Source organism: Sorex araneus, chromosome 6 (genome assembly GCF_027595985.1).
Source record: "Sorex araneus isolate mSorAra2 chromosome 6, mSorAra2.pri, whole genome shotgun sequence".
NCBI classification, from domain to species: domain Eukaryota; kingdom Metazoa; phylum Chordata; class Mammalia; order Eulipotyphla; family Soricidae; genus Sorex; species Sorex araneus.
Window position 1 is genome coordinate 167,889,539 of NC_073307.1, and position 21,790 is coordinate 167,911,328.

At 68.6% G+C, this 21,790-nt stretch overlaps 4 protein-coding genes across 6 annotated transcripts; 1 reads left to right on the top strand and 3 right to left on the bottom strand.

The window, feature by feature from the left end:
* The first annotated feature begins 3,633 nt into the window (after window positions 1–3,633).
* TALDO1 (transaldolase 1) lies at window positions 3,634–8,305 on the top strand. The gene is made up of 8 exons (XM_055141810.1): window positions 3,634–3,794; window positions 5,871–5,994; window positions 6,656–6,763; window positions 6,846–6,977; window positions 7,405–7,580; window positions 7,653–7,850; window positions 7,926–8,071; window positions 8,149–8,305. Exons 1-8 carry the CDS (start codon window positions 3,698–3,700, stop codon window positions 8,179–8,181), a joined length of 1,014 nt encoding a protein of 337 aa, XP_054997785.1. The 5' UTR covers window positions 3,634–3,697; the 3' UTR covers window positions 8,182–8,305.
* Window positions 8,306–8,472: 167 nt separating this feature from the next.
* On the bottom strand, window positions 8,473–10,763 carry GATD1 (glutamine amidotransferase class 1 domain containing 1). 2 transcript variants are annotated; one of them, XM_055141811.1, is made up of 7 exons: window positions 10,607–10,762; window positions 10,260–10,336; window positions 9,936–10,041; window positions 9,754–9,861; window positions 9,223–9,317; window positions 9,005–9,098; window positions 8,473–8,901 (listed from the first exon to the last, which is right to left on the bottom strand). In XM_055141811.1, the coding sequence occupies exons 1-7, from the start codon at window positions 10,668–10,670 to the stop codon at window positions 8,786–8,788; spliced, it is 660 nt and encodes a 219-aa protein (XP_054997786.1). In that variant the 5' UTR covers window positions 10,671–10,762; the 3' UTR covers window positions 8,473–8,785. The 2 variants fall into 2 exon arrangements, with proteins under 2 accessions (XP_054997786.1, XP_054997787.1); XM_055141812.1 differs by lacking the exon at window positions 9,754–9,861 and having other exon boundaries at window positions 10,607–10,763.
* A 3,858-nt stretch (window positions 10,764–14,621) lies between these two features.
* Window positions 14,622–16,387, bottom strand: CEND1 (cell cycle exit and neuronal differentiation 1). The gene is made up of 2 exons (XM_055142184.1): window positions 16,230–16,387; window positions 14,622–15,632 (listed from the first exon to the last, which is right to left on the bottom strand). The coding sequence occupies exon 2, from the start codon at window positions 15,579–15,581 to the stop codon at window positions 15,183–15,185; it is 399 nt and encodes a 132-aa protein (XP_054998159.1). The 5' UTR covers window positions 15,582–15,632; window positions 16,230–16,387; the 3' UTR covers window positions 14,622–15,182.
* A 143-nt stretch (window positions 16,388–16,530) lies between these two features.
* Window positions 16,531–21,756, bottom strand: SLC25A22 (solute carrier family 25 member 22). 2 transcript variants are annotated; one of them, XM_055141791.1, is made up of 10 exons: window positions 21,681–21,756; window positions 20,539–20,621; window positions 20,335–20,460; window positions 20,198–20,253; window positions 19,669–19,759; window positions 19,112–19,230; window positions 18,882–19,035; window positions 18,650–18,804; window positions 18,499–18,574; window positions 16,531–18,425 (listed from the first exon to the last, which is right to left on the bottom strand). In XM_055141791.1, exons 2-10 carry the CDS (start codon window positions 20,556–20,558, stop codon window positions 18,272–18,274), a joined length of 951 nt encoding a protein of 316 aa, XP_054997766.1. In that variant the 5' UTR covers window positions 20,559–20,621; window positions 21,681–21,756; the 3' UTR covers window positions 16,531–18,271. The 2 variants fall into 2 exon arrangements, with proteins under 2 accessions (XP_054997766.1, XP_054997767.1); XM_055141792.1 differs by lacking the exon at window positions 21,681–21,756 and adding an exon at window positions 20,876–21,074.
* Between the last annotated feature and the right edge of the window lie 34 nt (window positions 21,757–21,790).

Sequence of the window (21,790 nt, forward strand, 5' to 3'; positions counted from 1 at the left end):
TCCCTCTCTCTCCTCCCTTCCTTCCTCCTCTCCCTCTCTCCTCCCTTCCTTCCTCCTCTCCTTTCTCCCTCTCTCCTCCCTTCCTTTCTCCTCTCCTTTCTCCCTCTCTCTCCTCCCTTCCTTTCTCCTCTCCTTTCTCCCTCTCTCTCTCCTCCCTTCCTCCTCTCCTTTCTCCCTCTCTCTCCTCCCTTCCTTCCTCCTCTCCTCTCTCCCTCCCCCTCCCTCCTCTTTCCTCTTCTCCCTCTCTCCTCCCTTCCTTTCTCCCTCTCCCTCCCTCCCTCTCCTCTTCTCTCCCTCTCCCCCCTCTCCTCTCTCTTCCCCTCTCCTCTCTCCCACTCTCTCCCCCTTTTCAGCCACACCTGGGGACAGGGGCAGTCACTCCGGGCTCTGTGCTCCCATGATCACACCCAGGCCCCCATGCAGACTGATCCTCATTTGTTTCTCGGTGCTGGTGCTTTTGGCGTCCCCTGAGAGCCCCCCCCCCCATCCTGAAGGCAGTGAGTGTTCTTTCCTGGGGTCCCCACCCCCGCCCCACAGGCTAGGCTCCTGCCCAAGACCCCCCTTGGCCTCTCTGAAGCCCCCGGAGCTGCCCCACTGTGGGACGTGGGTCCTGGCCCCCTCGGCTGCTTCTCCCTGCAACCCCGGGGCCGCTCCCTGGGCCCCCACCAGACCCCCGTCCCCAGCCTCCCCAGCTTTCCTCCAGGCCCACATCCTCTGTGCAGACCCCAAAGCAGAGGTGCCTCAGCCGTCTACACTGCCCGCACCTGCTTCCCTGCCGCTGCTTCCTCCTGGCCTCTCCCACCTCTGCCCACGGCCGGGACCCCCGGGCGGTGCTGATGGTGGTGGACAGCGTGTGCTTTTCCCCCTTCTGTTGGGCCACACTCGGCAGTGCTCGGGGGTCACTCCTGGCGGGGGCTGTACGGGGTGCGAGGATCTAACCTGGCGACTGTACGAGGCAGCCGCCCTTCCCGCCGTCCTGGGGCTCCTTCCCAGGCTGTGTGGGCGCTGCCCTCCGCGGCCGGTCAGCACCGGCTCCCGCCTGCTCGGGCCGCTCCTCACCTGCTTCCGCGGGGGCCCTTGCGCGTGCTGGGCTCAGCCCAGAGACCCCAGGCCACACGCTCCGGCGGGGCCTGGCCTGCCTGTGGGCACCCCAGGAGCCAGGGGGGCGCCTCACGCGCATGGGGGCGCACAGCTGCCCCCATGGCTCCGGGAGGATGAGGATGGGCCCCCACCCCCAGCCCCGCCAGGCCAGTCAGGCGAGTCTCAGGCCCCTCCTCCTCACCCCAGTGTTGCTCAGGGCAGCGGCCAAAGGGCCGGTCTCCCAGCAATGCCCCACCCTCCCTCTGATCCCGGCCAGACTGCGACCCTAGGGGTCCCGGGCCGGAACTCACAGGGGACGCGCCTTCTCTTCCTGGGAAAGCTGCGCTGAGGGCAGGCCTGAAGCCACAGGACAGCAGGCGGGACATGGCTTTGATCCCCGACATCACACGGTCCCCCAGGTTCTAGCAGGAGCGAGTCCTGAGCACCTCCGGGCCTCAAAGGGCCTCAGGACACACCCCACATACGGCTGGACCCCCCCACCGCTGGGTCCTGAGCTGTGCTGTGTCCCCAACTCCAGTCACTGAGATGTCACAAACCCAGACTGGGAGCCAGGACCGGAAGCCGCCGCTTCCCTACTCGGGAACTTCTCCCCGGCCGGCCGGGGCTCACTACCACCCCAGGAAGTCCCCGGGTCCCTTCTTGTCGCCTCCGCCGTGGGGGAGGGGCGGCCCAGATTGGGGTGACCTGTATGTTGACACCTCTCACACCCCCACCGGCTCCTTCCTGTCACCCACAGCTGGACACTGGGGCGCAGCGCTGCCAACAGCAACTCAGCTCTGCCCCGGGCACTCCGGGCCGGTCTCTGGGGAGGACACGGCGGCCAGGCCAGCACAGAAGCTGCAGGGCTGGGGCACAGGGAGTGGCTGCGCTTCACTCTGCAAGCTGGGGTGCCAGGCCTGGGCTCTGCCATGAGCCCCGGACGAGGTGCCTTCCGAGGGTCCCCTGCACTGTAGACGCGGGAGCCTGGAAGGAGAGCAGCGTGGAGGTGACGGCAGTGGGGAGGGTCCCAGCCGCCTCCCGGGGGGCTGCCAGACAGCAGGCAGGGGAGCGGTCACCCGGGCTGAGTCAAATCCAGCCGAGGGTGAGCACCGTGGAACGGGTACTCACCCGCCCTGGCTGCAGTGCACCGGACAGGAAGGAGCCCCCCCAGCCCTTCCAAAGTCCTACCCTCCCTGTGGCCAGCAACAGCGCAGGACCCGGCCAGTGAGAAGCTGCCTCCTGCTGTCCTGCAATGGGCAGCTTCTCCCCCGCCCGCCTCGCCGGTTACCTGTCTCCTTCCCTGCGTCCCGGCCTGAGTCTCCCCACAGCAGTTTCCCCACTCTCTGGCTTCTCCCGAAATAAACTCATTATGCTAGTAAACATTTTGTCTGTGGCCAGCTGGAACCCGATCTGCCTGGGCCTGGGGCACCGCCCCGTTTTGTAGGGGATTCACGGTCTTCATTCGCTCTTCTCCTCCTCTCAGTGTGGGGGCACCCAGGGCCTCACTCAGGGGGTGGGCCAGCCTGGTGCTCCAGCACCAACGCCCACCCGACCTGGCGGTTACTGGTTACTGGTCCGCAGTGGAGAAGAGAGAGTGAAGGAGATGCAAAAGCAAAGGCCTGGGTGAGGGCCTGGGCTCCGTTCAAGCAAAGGGAACAGACTGTGGACAGGAGAGACAAAGACACTGAGGAAATATTCAGGGAAGAGGCGAGACAAGCAAGAGTGGGGGGGAGGCACGTGGCTTACACGTGACTGACCTCAGCTCCATCCTGCACGCCAAGGCCCCTGGCACCGCTGGGGTGGTCTCCAGAGCGCAGCGAGGACTCCTCAGGCCTGCACTGGTGACTGAGGATGCGGGGCCTGCGGGGAGAGCCCCCCCAGAGAAGCATTAGGCTGCGGCCTGCAGAGGACCGGGACTTGGCAGCCCAAGGACTGCGGCTGAGTGGCAGGTTCTCAGAACCAGCGGCAAGGCTGACGCCGCTTGCCGTCTCCCAGGCCACGCCGGACCCAGCCCCCAGCAGCCTCATCCCTGCCATCTCGGTCGATCTCGCCTACCCGGGCACCGGGCGCTAGTGGAGGGGGGCGGGGGGAGGGGTGGACGGTGACCATTGCCCAAACCCCACACGCCTGTGGCACATGCTCTGGCCTGGCCAGCCAGTGTCCAACTAGGCCTGGAGAACGTGGCCAAGGGACTGTCCCACATGCAAAGTACAAAGTCTGCGGCCCCAGCAGGACCCCTTGCAGGGACTTAACGCCTGGCTGGCCTCGCACCTCGGCCCCCACCTTGGCTCACGCTGAGGCCACGGGGTGGGTGGAGGCTCGCCCTACAGGGAGTAACCGCGCGGGGCATCGCCCCTTCCGTGCCCTGCCTCCGCCGCACCCAGGGTGGGACCCCCGACCGGGCCGGGCCGCGGTGCCTGGATCCCGACGGCGAGCCGGGCCCGAGCAGGGCTTCGGCGGGGCGGGGCGGGGCCTGGGCGCGGCGGGGCGGGGCCCGCGGCCTGGCTGCCCAGGCGGAAGTGCCGGAGGCCCCGCCCCCGCCGCGCCGCGCTCCGATTGGCCGGCGCCCGTCCTGCCGCGGAGCATTGTGGGCCAGGCTCCAGGGCTACCTCGCGCCATGTCGGCCTCCCCGGTGAAGCGGCCAAGGATGGACAACGCGCTGGACCAGCTCAAGCAGTTCACCACGGTGGTGGCGGACACGGGCGACTTCAACGGTGAGCCGTGCGGGCTGCGGGGGACGGGAGCCGCGCGCGCCGCGCCTGCCCGGGCCGGGCTCGGACCCTCCCGCGCTGCCCGCTGCCCGCTGCCGCCGCCCTGCTGCCCGCCGCCCGGGGCCCCCCGCGCCTCGCTCCCACCGACCTTTCGCTCCCCCCACCCTGCTCCCCACTGGCAGCCTCCGAACTTGCGCCCACACGGTCCGCCCGACCCGAATCCTCCGCCCTGGAACCCCGGGCCTTTGCTCCCTCCGGGCCTGCACCCCGGAACCCTGCATCCCCGTGACGCTTGCCGCGCGCCCGGGAGCTGCTGTGCAGGGGTGCAGGGGCGCGGGCGGCCGAGGCCGCTGTGCAGGGGCGCGAGGGGCCGGGGCTGAGGGGCGCGAGGGGGCGGGGCCGCTGTGTGCAGGGGCGCGGGGGGCCGGGGCTGCGGTGCAGGGGCGCAGGGGCGGGGCTGCGGTGCAGGGGGGCGCGGGCCGCAGGGTCTCGCCCCCCCCCCAGAAGCCGGGCGCACCTGCCGGGTCGCCGCAGCGCCCGGACCCGCCGAGCGGCTTAGCGGGGCGGCCGCCCGACTTCCTGGTTTCTGCCTCCTCACGGTGACTTGAGAAACGGCCGCGTCTTGGGTAACCGGTTGTTTATCGGCCGACGAGCCGCCTGCACTCTGACCCGCGCCCGCGCCTCCCGCGCCTCCCGCGCCTCCCGCCGAGCACCCGCATCCCCTGGCCCGCGCGCCCGGTCTGTGCACAGGCGCGGCGTGCGGGGCGCGCGGGGCGCGCGGGGGCACCTGTGTGGAGCGCGCGCGGTGTCTGTGGGGCGCGTGTGCGGATCCTGTGGAACACGGGCAGAGTGTCTGTGGAGCGTGTGGAACATATGGAATGTGTCTGGAGCGTGTGTGGCGTGTCTGTGTGGAGCATGTCTGGAGCGTGTGAAGTGTGTTTTTGGAGTGTGTCTTGCGGAGTGTCTGTGTGGAGTGTCCGTGTAGAACGTGCCTACGTGAAGTGTTTGTGGAAGGCGTGTGGAGTTTCTGTGTGGAATGTGAGGATGTGTCTGGAGCTCGTGGCGTCTGTGTGGAACATGTAGAAGGTGTCCGTGTGTGTGTGTGTGTGTGGAACATGTAGAAGGTGTCCATGTGTGTCTGTGTGTGTGGAACATGTAGAAGGTGTCCGTGTGTGTCTGTGTGTGTGTGTGTGGGGGGGGAACATGTAGAAGGTGTCCGTGTGTGTCTGTGTGTGTGGAACATGTAGAAGGTGTCCGTGTGTGTCTGTGTGTGTGGAACATGTAGAAGGTGTCCGTGTGTGTGTGTGTGTGTGTGTGTGGAACATGTAGAAGGTGTCCGTGTGTCTGTGTGTGTGGAACATGTAGAAGGTGTCCGTGTGTGTCTGTGTGTGTGGAACATGTAGAAGGTGTCCTTGTGTGTGTGTCTGTGTGTGGAACATGTAGAAGGTGTCCGTGTGTGTCTCTGTGGAACATGTAGAAGGTGACCATGTGTGTGGAACATGTAGAAGGTGTCTGTGTGTGTGTGTGTGTCTGTGTGTGTGGAACATGTAGAAGGTGTCCGTGTGTGTGTGTCTGTGTGTGGAACATGTAGAAGGTGTCCGTGTGTGTGTGTGTGTTTGTGTGTCTGTGTGTGTGGAACATGGCTCGCTGAAACATGCCGTTCCCAGCCTGGCTCCACTGAGTAAACATCCTTCAGATCCTGATCTGGGGTTTTGTTACTTATTTTCGGGTACTTGGACCACAGCTGGTGGTGCTCAGGGCTCACTCGGGGCGCAGCCCTGATGCTGGGGCCCCTACACAGGGCCAGGGCTGGAACCCGGGTCGGCTGCACACGGGCAAATGCTGTCCCCATTGCTGTCTCCGGCAGTGGCCTGGCCCCAGGGCCTTGAGGCCACCTTTCCCTGACAGGCCGAGGCTCCGCCACCAGGAACTTGGCCCCTGAGCAGGTGCAGAGTGCCCAGGTGACCCGTTCTCGCCCACATGGGGCACCACGCAGCCCGCCCGGCTCTGGGGGCCCGGCCCAGGTTTCAGGGCGGAAACCACGCCACTGACCGCCCGGCTCTCTGCTGCCCTCTCCAGCCATCGAAGAGTACAAGCCCCAAGATGCCACCACCAACCCATCCCTGATCCTGGCTGCTGCGCAGATGGCTGCCTACCAGGAGCTGGTGGACGCGGCCATCGCCTACGGCAAGAAGCTGGGCGGGTGAGTGCCGGGGCCTGGCAGCCGCCCGCCTCCCCTCCCCTCCCCTGCATCAGGGTGTCCTGCTGCTCCTCGGCCCGGGGAAGTGGGTCGGGGCCCTACTGCCTGTGCTCAGGCGCCAGCGCTGACAGGACACAGAGTATTGGGGCGGGGCGGGGTCTGGTGGGCCGCGCCGGCACCCTCCCCTGCCCCTGCCCACCGAGTCCGTCTGTAGAGGCGCCCGTGTGCTCTGAGCAGTGGCCACCCTGGGAGCGCCCAGCTTGAGGGTCCTGGCTCCACCGAGGGCATTTCTTGCCCCTTACTCAGTCTGTCCTGTCCCTGCTGCTCCCATTGGGAACCTGCTCAGGTGCAGGGGAGGGTGTGTGCGGGCGTCACTGCTCCTCCCCATGGGGCCCGCCCCAGCTCGTGATGGGAAGGGGGGGTGGAGGGCCAGTGGGGCCCTTGGTGCCATCTGGAGCTCGCAGGCTCTCCCGGCCCGGCCCTGCCCTGCCCTTGCCCTGTGAGGAGTGGGGTCTGCAGGCAGCTGGTGTCGGGGGACTCTCCCCATCCCGTGCAGCGTGGACCACATGGCTGTGGCGTGAGGCGGGGTAGCGCCTGCGTGGGAAGCTGCCCTCACCCCCACTTGCCCACGCCAGAGGCTCTAGCTGCTCTTCTGGAATTGCAGGTCCCAAGAGGAACAGGTTAAAAACGCCATTGACAAACTTTACGTGCTGTTCGGGGCAGAAATACTGAAGAAGATTCCTGGCCGCGTGTCCACTGAAGTGGATGCCAGGTGGGGCCCCGGGGCTGGGCTTGGGGTGTGGTGGGGCGCGGGGCCCGGAGAGAGCAGAGCCGCAGCCTCGCCTCCCCCGCAGGCTCTCCTTCGACAAGGACGCCATGGTGGCCCGGGCACGGCGCCTCATTGACCTCTACAAGGAGCTGGGCGTGGGCAAGGAGCGGGTCCTCATCAAGCTCTCGTCTACCTGGGAAGGCATCCAGGCCGGAAAGTGAGTGTCCCCAGGGCCGGCAGCCACCTGCCCTGGCATCGGTGGGGCGCAGTGGCGCAGGCTGGCTTGTCTGGGCTGAAGCCCCTGATGCCAACCCAGGGGCAGCCCACCTGGGCTCCATGCCAGCACCCCCCCGTGGCCCCTCAGCACTTCTGGGAATGGCCCAGCCCCCCACCCAGGTCGCCCAGGCATTCTCTGAGCGGCGGTCTCCCCAGGACAGGGCCTCGCGCTCGGCTCTCGTCTTGCCCGTGTTCCTCCCGACACGTCCTGCCTTTTCCCTCACGTCTGAGTCAGTCCAGATGAGAAACAGTCCACTTCTCCAGAAACGGAAACCAAGCAAAAGCCCAGTGCAGCCCGAGCGCCGGGGTGGGCCGCAGTGGCCACTACTGGGCCCCGGGCGCCCCTGACGCCGTGTCCCCCCGAGCAGGGAGCTGGAGGAGCGCCACGGCATCCACTGCAACATGACGCTGCTCTTCTCCTTCGCCCAGGCCGTGGCCTGTGCCGAGGCAGGGGTGACGCTCATCTCCCCGTTTGTGGGGCGCATCCTCGACTGGCACGTGGCCAACACGGACAAGAAGTCCTACGAGCCACTGGAGGACCCGGGTGAGGGGGCGCGGGCAGGGGCGGGCGGCCCCGGGCGTGCGGGCAGCCGCTGACCCCGGCACGGCCCCTCAGGCGTGCAGAGCGTCACGAAGATCTACAACTACTACAAGAAGTTCGGCTACAAGACCATTGTCATGGGCGCCTCCTTCCGCAACACGGGCGAGATCAAGGCGCTGGCGGGCTGCGACTTCCTCACCATCGCGCCCAAGCTCCTGGCCGAGCTGCTCAAGGACAGCAGCAAGCTCAGCCCCGTGCTGTCGCCCAAGGCTGGTGGGTGCCCCGGCGGCTGGGCGGGGTGGGGCTGGCCGGGCCTGTAGCCCCAGGCCCACACCTGTCTGCCCGCAGCCCAGGCCAGCACCCTGGAGAAGGTGCACCTGGATGAGAAGGCCTTCCGCTGGCTGCACAACGAGGACCAGATGGCTGTGGAGAAGCTCTCTGACGGGATCCGCAAGTTTGCGGCCGACTCCATCAAGCTGGAGCGGATGCTGATGGTGGGGGCCTCGGGTGGACCCCGGGGGTGCGCACGGGAGGGGTCCCAGGCCACCCCCCTGACGATTGTGCTTTGTAGGAGCGGATGTTCAGTGCCGAGAACGGGAAGTAGGACGCCCCGCCGCACCCTCTCTGCCAGCCAAGCGCATGATGAGGACCCCGTGCCCAACCTTGGTGGGGACGCACAGGGTCTGATCTTGTCACCTCCGGTCTGAAACATTAAAGCCGTCACTGCCTGTGCGGGTCCTCCTGGCGTGTGGCGAGGAGCGGGAGCACCACACTGGGCTGCAGGCTGGTGCAGGCCATCACCAGCCCCACTACTGGGCCTGGGGAGGGCGAGGGGCCCCTGGCAGTGGCACATGGACGCCCACAGGTTTCCCAGACAGGAAGCAGCCCGAGCCCCTGGGGCTTCCTTCTCACTTTATTCCAGGACTCCACAGTGTGCCCTGAGGCGGCTAACCCTGGACCACCCGGTGGCACCTGTTGCTGCCCCCGACGCTGGAGCCGGGCTGGGCAGCCGCGAGCAGAGCGCCTGGGCAGGGAGCACTCCCTGTGGACAGTCGTGGTGCAGCACGGGCGCCTCCCCGAGGAGGTCCGAATGAAAAACAGTCCACTGCCCTGGCTGCAGCTGACCTGCTTGGCCGGGGCAGGCTGAAGGAGACCAGTGTCCCTCCACCCATGACACTGCCTGGGCCAGAAGGGGGTAGTGGTGACAGTCAGCGGGCGCCACACAGGAAGAGCAGGTTCTGCACGGCCGGGACAGTGGAGCGGGTGTTCTGTCCAGTGACCAGGTGGCGGTCCAGCACCACGTGCACAGCGTCTGGCTCACTGGCTGCAAAGGCCCCAGAACAGGCTCAGGCACTGCCCCACCCATGGGTCCCTCCCCCCCCCCCCCCCCCCCCCGTGAGGGGCACCAAGCCCCTGTGCCTGCTCACCACTGAAGTTGGCACCCGCATCCTTCACAAAGTCCTCCACCACCAGGGGCAGGGCGGCAAAGCCGGGCGCCCGCACCAGCTCGTACACGGAGGGCTGTGGGAAGGCCAAGGGGAAGGAGACCCCTCGCCACCCCCCCCCATGCTCAGGGCCCTCGCCCAGCTGGTCCTCCCAGGGCCACTGCTCAGTGGGCACGTGCCAAGCTGCAGCTGACACTCACCCCCGTCACGCTGTAGCCCTGGAACACCCAGGACCCGTCGTCCTTGGTGGCACAGCAGAGCGCGGCCACCCCGTGGCCAACAGCACAGATGGGCTCTAGAAGCAATGGGGAGGGGCTGAGGGACACCCGAGGGGCAGCACCGCCATCTCGCCCTCTGTGGGGAAGGCCAGCCCACCGGCGTGGGCACCACCACCGTCCTTGAGTCTGGCCTCCCGCTGCTTCCAGCACGCGGGCTGGTGGAGGGTCCCTGCTGAGCACCTCCCCAGTGCCTGCTACCGGTGCCAAAGGGGCAGAGATGGAGCAGGACAGGCCATGTGCAAGCGTGTTCGCCACAGGAGCACCTCAACACGCGTGAATGCCTCACCACAGAGCACTGGGCATGTGCTGTGTGACACGGCACTGTCTGTCGCACAGGGGTGCTGCAGTGCTTGGTGTGCTTGGGCCACACGTGTCCTCAGCCAGCCACTGAGTGCCCACGCAGCGTCTGTGGCTGTTCCACCCCCGCCCCCGCGTGCAGCCCCGGGCACCTACTGCTCGCGGAGCAGAAATGCTGCAGGATTCGGGCCAGGGACCCGCTGCCGAGCAGGTCGGTCAGCGCCCCGGGGCAGCTCGGGATCAGGAGGGCATGGTAGCGGGCACCTGGGGCGACAGGGGAGGACTGGTCAGGAGAGGGCACTCAGGCCTGCACCTGCAGACCCACCCCTGGGCCTCACCGTCAATGGACTCCAGCTTGGCAGGGCTGGCATAGGCCTTGAGGCGGAAGTCCTGCACCCAGCGCGCGTTGCTCTCACTCACGTCCACGAAGTCCATGGGCTTCCCCTACAAAAGCCCGGGCCGGCCCTGGCCTTCAGGCCATGCCCGCCAGCTGCTCCCACCCGCCCTTGGCCAGCCCACCGGTGCGGCCGCCCAGGACTCGTGTCGTTGCTCTGGCCCCGTCCCTGCCTCCTTCCGGGAGAACGGGGAGCAGACGGTTGTCCAGGGGTCCCTGCACCGCAGTGCTCCCAGGATGGCCACCTGCAAGGCAGTGGCCGACTTACCCCCGGCGTGGCCACCTGCAGGTTGAAGGCGCCGCTGGCCAGCGTGAAGCAGTGGTGAAAGGAGGTGGCAGACACACCTGCAAGACGTGCATGGGTGGGCGGCCGCGGCCCGCCTCCCGGGCGCAGTATCGTCACACGGGGCGGGGGCTGCATCCGCATCCCCCAGCTTCCCCCAGCCCCAACCGCGACGGGGCCCCCTGCCGGCGTGGGCGCCCTGCAGGTCCACCGGGGCTGCTGTCCCCGGCCGGCGGCCGGCGCTCAGGCTCTCCCGGGGCCACTGCAGCAGCGCCCACCACCACGACGCGCGACCTGCGCCCGCGCCGGCCCTCCCGGATGCCGAGACTCACCTTCCGCGGCGCCGCTGGCCACGAGCAGGCAGGCGGGCCGGCTGGGGAGCCGCTCTGAGGCCATGGCCAGAAGCGGGGGCCGCGCCGCCTACCCCGCGCGGGGCGTGAGCGGGGTGGGGAGCAGCGGGAAGCAGCGGGGCGTACGCATGCGCGGGGGCAGCGGGAGGGTTGCGCGCATGCGCGGGGAGCAGGGAGCGGAGCGTGCGCGTGCGGGGAGCAGCGGGGCGGGCCGCGCGCGCATGGGAGGCAGCGGGGCGGGCCGTGCGCGCCACGGCGGGGGTGCAGCGGCGTTGAGCCGGCCGTGCGCATGTGCTGGACGCGGAGCGGGGTGTGCACATGCAAGGGTGTGGGGCGTATGCATGCGCGGGGGCGGCGGGCGCGGGCGCGAGGGCAGCGGGACGGGCGCGCGCGGGGGGCGGGGCGCGCGCGTGCATGTGGGACAGCGGGGTGCGGCGTGCGCGCCCGTCACAGGCTGCAGCGGCGGAAGTGGGGTCGCCCGCGGGCCTGGAGCTCTCAGGGTGCGGCCACACCTTTTTGGGGTCCAAGTTGCCAAAGCCCCTAGCGGAGCCCGTGCAAGGTCGTGGTTTGCCTTGACAAAGTGCCCCAGGGCCTCCCCAGCAAAGGCACTTGGTGCTGTACCAGCCAGGAGCTGCCCGTCACACACACCCGCACCCCGTGGCCAGCTCTGCCCTTCTGGAGGCCCCATGCCCTAAACAAGGGCCCCTCTGGGAAATAACGTCCATCCGGTGAATTTTGAGGTCCCTCCTGTGCCTTGTTTGGGGTGTCACACCCCGTGGTACTAGAGGTCTACTCCCAGCTCAGTGCTGGGGTCCGCTCCTGGAGTTGTTTGTTGGGGTGAGCATGCAGTGTTGGGGGGGATCTAACTCCAGTCCCCACGGGCAAAGCACAGGAGCCAGTCCTTCCAGACCCTTCCTGGGCCTAAGGGCGGTCCTGTGCCAAAGACCCCTCCCATACATGAGGGTCCCTCCCAAGGGCAAGGGCCCTTCCCTGAACCCCGGTGCACACTTGGTGCCTCTTATGGACAATGTCCCTTCCCTGGACTCACGTGCTCAACGGGTCCCTCCTGTGGAGGACAAGGCCCCTTGACTACATGAAGATTCCGCCAAAGGCCCACGGTCCTGAGCAGCATCTCCGATGCCCTGGGTCTCCCTCCCTGCCCCATGCTCCTCGTCCAGACAGAGTACGCTGGGCCCGGCAGGTAGTCCAGGTGTCCTGCAAGAGCCGGTGTCTGTTCCTTTGTAGGTTTGGGGGTTGGGTTTCCCTGTGGGGATGGGGCACAGGCTGGTGAAGGGTGCCCGGGCTCACACTCACTGCCCACATTCTCTGTGGCTTTTGGAGGATGATGTCATGGAGAGTCCACGTAGGGGCCATGCACGGAACAAGGGAAGCCTGGGAGGGGGGGCGCGTGGGCCCGGCTGGTTGCCCCTCCTGCCTTCCTCTGCTCTGGCCGAGAATGCCTTTGTGGGCACCAGGAACTGCCGTGCCAGCAGGGCCTCCACTGGGTTCTGGCCTGCTCAGGACACCCTCAGGGCCTCCCTCTGCGCTGGTTCCGGGGGGCTGGGGCCAGGGAGACTTGCAGGTGGGCCACTAACCTCTGCGCCTGGTGGGGGGGCCGCAGTCATCCCCAGGGCAGAGCCCCAGGTTCAGGACCAGTGGCAGGACACGCAGGCAGCTCGCGCCCTGGGACTCGTTATGCCTGTGGGCTTCCCAGTTCCCTGAGCCCAGCCAAGTCCACTTGGGCAGCGGGGCAGGCCCTCGGGCAGGTCTGTCCTGTGCGTCTCCGTGCAGGTAGCCTGCCCGGACGGGCCCTGGGACCCATGCAGAAGGACCTCCCTGTGGCTGGGCACACGCCTGGCCTCCCACCCCCGGGACAGCGTGTACTCGGGCAGGCGGAGGGGCCTGGGAGAGGCCCGGGTTTGCCTGAGGTCGTGCCCTTGGCCTTGGGTCTGTCTTTGATTTCTCACTTCCCCTGTGAGGATCCAGAACGTGCCTCCACGCAGCACCAGGAGGGCGCTTGGACTGTGCCTGTCTGCAAGTTTCTCCACCGAGCACTCAGGTTGGAGGAGTTGGGCTGGCCCCAGGCTCTCTGTGCTGTGGGACGCCCTTCTCCCCCGGGAGCTGCTGGGGGGACACACTTCAGTCTCCCCCCCCCACCCAGCCTTCTCTACTCTGCCGGGAATGCTGGAGCACCTGCACTGTCGAACTCCTGCCCGTCTCACAAAGCCTGTGGCCACCATTCATCAAACTCCTGTCCATTCCACAAAGCCCGTGGGCACGGATCATCAAACTTCTGCCCGTCCCACAAAGCCCACGGGCACCATATGCCTGGACTCCCTCCAGAGAGACCCCCTCAGGGCCTGAACGCCTCCCTCATCACCAACAGTTGTCAGAGGTGGGGCTGCAGGTTGGAGCTCGGCCTGGGCATGAAGGTGCCCCCATCCCTGCCCTGTGGGGTATGATGAAGCCGCAGAGGCACAGATGCTGGTGGTCTGCTCCCAGGAGCCTGAGAAGGCAGCACTTCCTGGGAGACAGAGGGGCGTAAGCACAGGGGGCAGGGGAGTGTCTGTGTGGGAGAATGAGGCTTCGGGAGCCAGAGCGGTCAAACAGCAGGGAGGGTGTTTGCCTCGCATGTGGCTGACCCGGGTTTGAGGGCCCATCCCATACGGTCCCCTGAGCCAGCCAGGAGTGATTCCTGAGTGTAGGGCCCGGAGCAGCCCCTGGGCACCACGGAGTGTGATCCCCAAACGGAAGGTGCCGGAGGCTCTGGGCCCTGCTCTGCGCAGTGCCCAGGGCCCCACACGGGCCCCACTGCTGGGCGGGGGGGGGGGGGGCGGGCCTGCGCATTGAGGCCCGAGTCTCCCCAGCACAGAGAAGGCCTCGGACACCGTCTGCCACGAACTAAGACCAATGGGTGTGTGTGTGCGCGCGCGCGCGCGCGCGTGTGTATGTGTGTGTGTGTGTGCGGGCCGCAGGCAGTTTGCTCCTCCATCCCCCGACTGAAGTCGAAACATGCTTCTGCCAGGACCTTGCAGTGGAGTGGGGTCCCCTGGATGGCACAGGTGTTTCTGTTGGTGGCAGGGACTGATTCCTAATAATCTGTATTTTGGAGGGGCCCACCCGGCAGTGCTAAGGGGCACCCCTGGCAGACTAACAGGACTCTACGGGACACTGGGTCAGCTGCTGTCCTGGCGCTCTGGCCCCAGTGCAGGGGACTGACCCGAGGGCCGAGGGCCAGCACCCACCTGCTTGGGGCAGTTTCCTTCCTGTTTTGTTTTCCTGTCGCACAGGACTGTGCTGGGGACCATACGGTGCCAGGGAGCAAACTTGGGGCTCTCCTAAGCCAGACACAGAATCCAGCCCTCGGGGACCTCTCCCGGCCACTGCAGCAGGGTCCCGTAGCGACGTTGTTTCCGTCTGGCTCTTAGGCTCACAGCCAGCCCGTCCCAGAGCTACTTCCTCTGGCTTTGTATTTGGGCTTCGCTCTGGAGGTGCTCAGGAGACCATTTGGTTCTGGGGATCCAGCCCGGTGGGCCACAGGTTCCCCCTGCACTACCTCTCCCCCCGCTGTGTGGTTTTAAAGGTTCAGAACAAAAAATGGGGGGCTGGAGACAGTACAGGGGTATACCTGCTTTCTGCGTGGCCACCTGTGCTTGGTCCCCCGAGCCCACCCGGAGTGACCCCTGCCCCTGCGCACAGCCAGATGGGGTCGCAAACAAACAAGGAAACAATGCAGAGAGGCTGCGGCCAGCGATGCCCCACGGGCAGGGACTCGGCTGGAGGAGGCACGGTGCCCACGGCCTGCCCGCCATGCCAGCCGCCTGCGCCGTGGGGGCCGAGAGGATGGCGGTGGGTAATGCCCTTGCCAGCTCCGGGGCTGAGCAGGGGTCTCCTCGCCACGCCCCTCCCTGCCCTCCATCCCTGCCACGCCCCTCCCACGCCGGCCCGGGCCGCTGCCCACAGGAAGCCCTGCCCAAGCAGGTGAGGACGCAGCGCGGCCTGTGGACAGGAGTTTATTTCCGACACAGCATCCCTCGAGCCTGCCGCTCTTCCCCGGTCGTTCCAGGCACACGGTGGAGGGCGCGGGGCGGTGGACAGAGGGCGCTGGCACCTCTCGGCTCTACTCTACCTGTTATTGCATTTATACGCTTGGGACGCTAAGGAGGCTGGGTGTGGGCGGGGGGGCGCCCGGGGCTGGGCAGCCCCCCCGTGGGCTCTGGCTGAGCCCTGGGACCAGGGTCTGGGTGTGGGTCGGGGCAGCAGGTGCAAGCGGAGTGAGTGACCCTGGGCTGGGGGCCGCAGTGGTGGGGTGAGGGCGGAGCCGCGCCCGGTGGTCCCCTGCTCTCAGCAGAGCCTTAGTGGGGAGACTGGCCCCAGCCCGAGTGCAGCTGCCTGGGGACCGAGAGGGAAGCTGGGGGTAGCCCAGTGGGAGACTGGTCCATGGTCGCCGGGATCAGCTTCTATATATGAGGGGGTGGACGGAGAGCTGGGGCGGGCTCGCATGCACTAGAACCCCAGGTCTGTACAGGATGGGGCTATGCCCATCAGGCCCCGGCCGTCACTTTTTCCGGGCCACCAGCAGGACCACTCCCAGGACCAGGGCAGCCGCAGCCACGGCCACACCCCCGGCCACCAGCAGCGGCGTCAAGTTCTCCAGAGGGCAGGGGCCTCGGGCCCCCCGGCCGGCCTCCTCCTCCTCGGCCCCGTCCCCAGGCCCCTTGGGCTCGGGGGTGGCCTCGGGGGTGCTGGGGGCAGCGGGGCCCGGCTTCAGGTTGCTGTGGTTGTTGAGGAGGACGGGGTCCGCCTTGGCGGGGCTCTTCTTGGCGGGCAGTGGGGCGGGGGCTGCCGGCGGCTCCTCCTTCTTCCCCGGCTTGCTCGCTGGGGCCTTCGTGTCGGCGGCTGGGGGGGCTTTGGCTTCGGGCTTGGGGGTGCTGGCCGGCTTCCCTCGGGACTCCATGGCGGGTGGGCAGTGGCGGCGCTCACAGCTCAGCCCTGGGCATTCTATGGGCTGCGGGGAGGCCGAGGTCAGAAGCACCCCGAGGCCCCCTTCCCGGGACAGGGCCGAGGTGGGAGGGGCCGGCTGGGTCACGGCTTCCCCCACCTGTCAGACCAGCCGAGCCTGTTCCGGCCCAAGGGCAGCCCGCCCTTCCGAGCGCTGTCCACATCCCTCAGGTCCCAGCCGGAGTGGAGAGCAGCGGGGAGGTGCGGCGCCCCAAGCCTGAGAATCTGCAGTGCCGGCCCGCCGCAAGAGCACCCCACTCCCTCGCCCGCGGGGGCCCAGCTCAGGGAAGGGGGCCAGGGTGGGAGGGGGGCTACCTCCACCCACACGAAGGTCGCCTGAAGGTCACGCTGGGGCGGGGGCGTTCTGGCAGCGGCCCCTGACACCCACCACCCTCCACACTGCACAGGCACCAGCAGCCGCTGGGAATGTGCAAAGGGCAGGTGATCTCCCCGCCAGACGCTGATGTCACCGCGGCCCCCCCCACGCCGCTGAGCCCAGGAGAGCCAGGAGCCAGGCTCTCCCCGTGACCTTCAGGGTGGGGGAGCCGCCCCTCGCCCCCGGGCCGGCGCCCCTCCTGCCCCTCCTGCGCCCCTCAAGCCTTACGCAGCGGCGGCGGCGGCGGTGGCGGCTCCGCAGACGCTCCCGGCTCTGGCGTCCCGAGGACCTGGGCGCGCGGGCGCGGCGGCTGCAGGACTGGGAGTTTCCCACAATGCACTGCGGGGGACATCGCTCCGCCCGCGCCCGCCCCGCCCCGCCCGGTGCCCCGGAAGCTCTGGGCTGGGGCGCACCTTCCGCGTCCCCACGCCAGGCTGCGGCGGGGGCGGTGCCCGGTGGGGTGGACCAGGGACCCGGGATGCGGGGACCCACCCCGCGCGCTGCCCGAAACTCTCTCACAGCACAGACGTCTACTTAGAATATTTATTTATCTCCGTACAGGACAAGACACAAAAACTTACAACTTCTTAAAACTCTTCCAAAGAAAAAAAATAGAATTCTGTAAGCAGCAGCAGCAGCTTCCAAGGTACGAGGAGACGGGAGGCGGCAGCTCCCGGGAACCGTGAGGGGCGGGAGGCCCGGGCGCGGCCTCAGGTAGTGTTGCTGGGAGGGGGACACAGCACCAGCATGGCAGTCCATCACCAACACGATCACAGGGGCAGGGCGGGCGCGCCCACCAATTCACAAAGGGGGGTCGGGAAGGGGGCCTCTGCTCTCCAGGGCAGGCACCGCGCGGGCCTCGCGCCCCGCCTCCCCGGGCTGCGGGACTGGGGACAGAGGGTCGGCGGAAGGGGCTCCGAGAGCTTCATTCTCTGTGAGGCTGGCCCGAAGCCTCGGATGCAGGTGTGAAGACACGGCCCAGCAGGCAGGGTGCTCGGTCCACACACGCAGCCCACACGCACACTCGCACACACGCAGGCATCCACACACACTCTCACACACACATAGCAGCCCACACGCACCCTCACATACACACCAGCCCACACACCCTCACACACACACGAGCCCACACACCCTCACACACACGAGCCCACACACCCTCACACACACCAGCCCACACACCCTCACACACACACACCAGCCCACACACACTCACACACACACCAGCCCACACACACCCTCACACACACACACACACACACACACAAACCAGCCCCCACACACCCTCACACATACAAGCCCACATGCATCCTCACACACACCAGCTCACACACACCCTCACACACACACACACAAACCAGCCCACACACACCCTCACACATACAAGCCCACATGCATCCTCACACACACACACACACACCAGCTCACACACACCCTCACCCACACACACCAGCCCACACACATTCTCACACACACCAGCTCACATGCATCCACACACACACACCAGTCCACACACACCTTCATACACACACACACAAACATCCAAACACCCTCACACACACACACACACACACACACACTAACCCACACACACCTTCACACATACAGTTCAGCCCACATGCACCCTCACACACACAGGCGTGCAGCCCACACGCAACTTCACACACACAGGCACACACATGCACTCTCACACCCCCTCAGATGCACCGTCACATGTGTACATTTACAGCCGGCGCCACACACACATGTACGTGCCCACACGTGTGCACTCACCCCCATGCCCGCGGGCCAGAGTCAGTAGGCCCGCCTGGGGTTCTTGGCTCATCACAGGGCGGGCAAGTCCTACCCTGGGCAAGGCTGGCTTGGGGGAGGGGAGAGGAGCAGGGCAGGGCGGCCATGGAGGGCAGAGGACAAGGGGCTGGCCTGTCGGAGTGTGGGCCCCCGCGGCCGGGCCAGTCGGGTCAGGAGCTGGTAGTGTCGGGGAGGGTCTGGCCCGGGCCTGGGTCCCAGCCCAGAGACCAGCTCCATCCTGGGGTGCTCAGGCCCGGCAGAGCTGAGGGGTGCTCCAGGAATGTAAGATTTCGGATTTTTCTACATAAATAACACGCTGATCCCATGGGGGTGCGGGCGGACCCCACTACCCGCACCCCGCACCCCTTCCCTTCCTCAGCTCCCCCTCCCCGTCCTCAGGGTGGGGTTGAGAAGACCTCCGCAGCCGCCCCCGCCGGCCGCCCTGGTCCGGTGCGGCTGTGTGGGCAGCGGCAGGGGTCTCAGGGCTGGGGATCCTGCACCAGCCCCAGGAGGGTCTCCGCGATGCCCAGGAAGTAGACCACCTGCGCGATGCCGAAGAGGGGCGCGATGACCAGGGCCCGGCAGTAGGCGCCCTTCAGGAAGGCCGACGGACCCTCACGCTGCCAGATCTTCCTGCAGGGGGGGGACGGTCAGCGGGTGGGTGGCCGCCGGCCCCGCCCCCCGGGAGCCCCGCCCCCTCGCCCACCTGGCACAGTCCAGGAAGCCGGAGTACGTGTCCTCGTTGACCCCGCGCTGCAGGGACTGGAGCCTCGTCTTGACCACTGCGAGCAGGAGAGGTGGTCAGCGCGTGCGCCCCCAGCCGGCCCGCCCCGGCCCGGCCCGGCCCACGCACTGACCGTCACAGGGGTTTACGGCCACGGCGGCCGCGCTCCCCGCCGCGCAGCCGGCCAGGAAGGACACGTAGAAAGGCGACTTCTCCCCGCTCGCCGGCTGGCCCAGCTGGTTCAGGTTGGCAAAGAGGGGGAAGTAGACGATGGAGAAGGGCACGTCCCTGCGGAGGGCACGGCGGTGACCCTGGGCGGTGACCCCGGGCGGGCTCGCCGCCCCGCCCCCGCGCCCGGGCCCTACCTGAGCAGTGTGGCCCCCAGGCCCTTGTAAAGGCCCGCAATGCCGTGGCGCTGCAGCAGCTCCCGTGTCAGCTGCGTGGCCGTGGGCCGCGGCGCCGGAGCCTCCACCGACGGCTGCGCGCCCCCCTGCGCCGCCAGCATCTTCCTCTGGGCAGCTGCGGAGAGGGGAAGGGCCGCTGCATCTCCACCCCTGCGCGCGCGCGGAGCCGGGGCGTCCCCGCCCCCCCTCACCAATGCGGCCCGCGTCCTGCAGCTGGATCTTGAGCATCTCCATGGGGGTGGTGACGATCACCTGGCAGGTGCCCGCCCCGCAGCCCGCCAGCATCTCCTTGAACAGGGTCAGCTTCTGCCTGTGGGACAGGGGCCAGGTCAGAGCGTGGGGAGGGGGCAGCGCGACAGATGGCCCGGGGCAGGGCTGGGAAGGACAGCAGAGCCGGGCTGGGGGCCCAGGTGGCCCAAAACCCAGCCCTCAGGGGCAGCTGCGCTGGCTGAGGCCCAGGTCCCTGGAACCGGAGTAGCAGGCACTCCCCAGGTAAACAGGAGAGGACAGGGAGGAGGGGCGGGGGAGGGGGAGGGGTGATGGAGAAAAAGAGGAGGAGGAGGACTCTGGTCCAGGAGGAGGAGGAGGATTAGGAGGACTCTGGTCGGAGAGGAGGGAGAGGAGGAGGAGGAGGAGGAGGGGGAGACCGGACTCTGGTCTGGGGTGCAGGCGGGCAGGGCCCGGCCAGCTGCAGACTTTGCCCTGGCCCCAGTGGCGTGGACCCTCCCTCCCGACCTTGGCCTCTTACCCGTCCTTGGAGAACTGGTGGCGGAAGAAGTCGTTGGCTGCCAGCTTGATGGCCTTCTCGGGGGTGACGAGGGTCAGGTTCACGGCAGCTCCTGCGGTGCCCAGCACGGGCAGGTCGGTGGCCGGGCCAGGAGGCACCAGCTGGCACTGCCCCACCTGGCACTCTGCGGCCACCCTCCTGCCCTCTCACCCACATCTGGGGCTGAGCCGTGCCAGGGCAGGAACCTCCCCCCCACAGGCCAGCCCAGCTGGGGGACAGGCAGGGCAGGGGGCGTTGGGGGCTGTGTTGTGGCCCTGGCATGTCTGGCTTTCCGGGGAGAGTCGGGCATGCAGGGACCAGCCCCGGGGGTGGTGCGGGCTCAGGGCCACGCGGCCAATCCACGCCCGGGCCCGTGTCCTGGCGCCTGTGCCCTGCGGTGCCCGGGACGCAGAGGAGGCCGGGTCCTCCCCGCGGTGCTGCGTGGGTGTGATGGCAGGGATGGAGCCCCAAGTCCCGGTCACTCGCCCTCCCAGCCCGCCTGCAGCCTCACCCCGGTACATCCCGAAGTAGCCCTCGGAGCGGATGGTCTTGACCAGGCAGTCAGACCTGCAGTGAGAGGACAGGAGGGGTGAGCAGGGCCCACCAGGTCCCCTCTCGGGGAGGGCCGAGCCCTGCCCCCACGCTTACATGCTGGTGTACATGCGCTGTCCATTCTGCTGGTTCTGTAGCCTCGTCTTGGCCAGGTCGATGGGGAACACGCAGGTGACCCCGATCAGCCCCGCGATGCCGCCATTGATGAGCTTGGCGGGCAGGCTGCGGAGGATGGGGCGGTCAGCGGCAGGGTGGGGGGGGCGCCGCGACGGGGGAGGGCTGTGGGGGGGGGACTCTGACCTGATCTGCTTGTCAGCCATGGGCGCGCGCGGCCAGGTAGGAGGGTGCTGGGGGACGCTGCTCCTCTCCCGGCGACGCTGCTCCTGGGTCCGGGCCGAGGGGCGGCATCAGCCTGGGCGCCCCCCCCCACCAGCCGCTTCTCCCCGCCCCCGCCCCGCAACGCCCCCCCCCCTCTGTGCCCAGCTGCCAGATGGACGGACGGTGACACCAGGGATGCCCCGGGCCCGCGTGCGGAAGGGGCCGCAGGGAGGGGCGCGTGATCGCCCCGGGCTCCCGGGGGTGCGGGGCTGGGGGCCCGGCCGCTGCTCGCCGCCCACCCGCGCCCCGTGACCTTCACCTCCGCGCGCGCGGCCGCTCCGAGGTGCTCAGGCGACTGGCGCGGCCCCTCCCGGGGAGACCCGGGGCGGAGGAGGGGCCGGGCGCGATTGGCCGCGGGGCGGGGCGGCCGCGGCCACTTTCTCTTTCACTTCGGGCGCCGGCCCCGGCCCGCGTCCCCCCGCGCGAGGGCTGCAGGCCCCGGCGGCCAGGGCCGGCCCGGCCCTCCCCCCGCGCCCCGCGCCGCCCCCAGCCCGGCTTCCTGGGGGGCCGGGGCGCCGCGCGCAGGGCCGGGGGGACCCCGGCGGCGCGGGAGGGGGGGCCGGCCGGACCCCGGCCCCCGCTTTCCCGCTGCCCTTCTGCAGGCGGCAGCTGGAGCGGCCCCTCCCCCGCACCCCACGTTGCTATGGAAACTGCATCCCAGCCAGACCCGTGGGCAGCCGCCCAGCCCCCTGCTCTCCTCTGGCACAGCCGGGGAAACTGAGGCCCGGGCTGGCTGGGGCGACGCCCGGAGGCCGAGGCTGCGTTTCCAGAGCCCCCCGCCCCAGGTCTCCGCCGTCAGGGGTGCCGGGCGCCCCCGCCCCGGTGACCCCAGGCATCCGGGAAGTCCCGGCCTCCAGCCCCATCGGGGCCCCCGCCGGGCACAGAGGGGCCCCGGACAGGCCCGGCCGGCCGGACGCGCGCGTGCCCACGCCGCAGGGTCCACGTGTGCCCCGGCCCGGCCGCCCCGCGCGGGCGCGCAGCCCGGGGACGCGCGTGCCTTGGCGCGCCCCGCACCCACCCCGGCGCTGTCAGCCCGCGCCCCGCGCCCCGCGCCCGCCACTCACGCGCGCTCCGCCGCCGCCGCCGCCGCCGCCGCCCGGCCTGCACCTCGGCGCGCTCCGCCCCCGGCCCGGCCCGGCCCGCGCGGGCTCCGGCTCCCCCTCGCGGCCGCCGC